Here is a 1,840-nt window from a genome sequence, read left to right as displayed (position 1 = left end):
CAGAACCGGCCTATTATATCTACTTATATTTTGCAGAAAAATTAATTACAAACATTTTTTCGTCTTCTATTTGCGCCTAAAATCAACTCTTGAAAAGATACATAATTAAATAGGAAGAAAAATATGACATTTTTCGAATTATTTAAACATATTGTGCCGCCACAAGTTAAGCCCACGTTTTTTTTATGCGCAGAGAAAAATTTTTATTTCTCATGAAAGCCAAAAAGCCAAAAATCTCCGTGGATTCACCCAAACCAAAACAGATACCGCCTAGTCTATAATAAATACCACTTTCCAAAACTGAATTTTGATTACACAAATATTGTACTAAATACTACTCGTGAACTTTTGTACTCGAGTAATATCAAGTCCTGCTCTCCACCGCGTTTTTGCTATTCTTTACGAAGTCAATCAATCCCCTAACAAACCATCTTTATTTTTCAGCGCACCCATCCCCTCTTTCCTTGGTGTTCGAGCTGCCAGTTCCATTCGCAACTCAGGTGGCCAAGTGTTCTCAGTTTTGACAGTGATAAGCCATCCTCAATATGATGGACAAACCCTCGACTTCGACATCGCACTCTTGTATCTATCGGCTTCTATATCCATCCCCAACAGTCGAACCATCGCACTGCCTTCTCCTAGTACTGGTCCTGTTGCGAATGAGACAGCAGTTATTACTGGTTGGGGAGCTACCGTTGAAAACGGAACTGCCGCTAATATTTTACAAGTAGTGAGCGTACCTATTATCAGTCAGGAGGAGTGCAGGGCAGCGTATCCGTCCGGTATTACCGACAGGATGTTTTGTGCTGGACTTTTGGGAGTTGGTGGCAGGGACTCTTGCCAAGGAGACTCTGGAGGACCGGTGGTGGTCAATGGGGTGCTCTATGGGCTTGTTTCATGGGGGTTTGGTTGCGCTCGACCTGAATCTCCTGGTGTATATACGAACGTACCTGTGCTTAGGGCATGGATAACAGTTAATAGTGGAGTATAATAACAATAATTACGTTTTTTATGTTAATAACACAGGCACGCAAAATAAAATTATCGTTTTTTCTTTTGATAAGTTTTTTTATTGCTGTTGTTTCGGAGTCGCTGAATACGAATCTGAAGTCAGCTTGGCGCTAACACCCACCATTTCCAAGAAAAATCCCGAAAAATCCTTAAAAAAATTTATTTATTTATTTGAAAAAATTATTCAAGATTGTATGTTCAAAAAATAAGACGAATATGTTTAAAAAATCTTTATGCTTCCAAATCAATCTCGTCGCCTTCAAAGTAATTCCCATCCGATACAATGCACTTATGCCAACGTTTTTTTCAACTCTCGAAACAGTCTGAAAAGTCTTCTTCCGATATGGCTTTCAATGCTTTCGTCGATTCGGCTTTTATTTCCTGGATCCAGTCGAAACGGTGTTCACGGAGTAGTATTTTAAGTTTAGGGAATAGCCAGAAGTCACTAAAGTGCTAAATCAGGCGACTATGATGGTTGCGGAACGATATAAGTAGAATTTTTGCCTAAATGGTCTCGAATTATTATCAATATACTATGTCAGCGGGTGCATTCTCATGATGCAAAAACCAAGAGCTGTCTGTCCGTAAATCCGGCCTTTTGTGGCGAATAGCATTACGCAAACAACGCACAGTGTGCTAAATCGATAAGTCGACAAACATTTTTGATAGGCATTAAATGAAGGCAAGAGTGATAGATCATTAGAAAGGTTGAGTAATTATCAATCAGGGAAAAATACAGGCGAAGTATAAAAATGAAGATATGACCTTGAATTTGAAGATCAAACTTACGATTTTTGGGGAAGAATTATATTTGCTGCTCGCATTCTTC

General features: G+C 38.9%; 1 protein-coding gene across 1 annotated transcript; it reads left to right on the top strand.

The window, feature by feature from the left end:
• Positions 1-444: 444 nt before the first annotated feature.
• On the top strand, positions 445-1,060 carry LOC108912349 (trypsin-3-like; the record flags this gene model as incomplete). The annotated part of the gene is made up of 1 exon (XM_018717558.2): positions 445-1,060. A coding segment is annotated over one exon (547 nt), but the record flags the coding sequence as incomplete, so codon positions are not given.
• Between the last annotated feature and the right edge of the window lie 780 nt (positions 1,061-1,840).

This window comes from Anoplophora glabripennis, unplaced genomic scaffold (genome assembly GCF_000390285.2).
Source record: "Anoplophora glabripennis isolate ALB-LARVAE unplaced genomic scaffold, Agla_2.0 scaffold956, whole genome shotgun sequence".
Classification (NCBI taxonomy): domain Eukaryota; kingdom Metazoa; phylum Arthropoda; class Insecta; order Coleoptera; family Cerambycidae; genus Anoplophora; species Anoplophora glabripennis.
The sequence above is the reverse complement of the archived record's forward strand: the minus strand, read 5'-3'. Positions and strand labels throughout refer to the sequence as shown.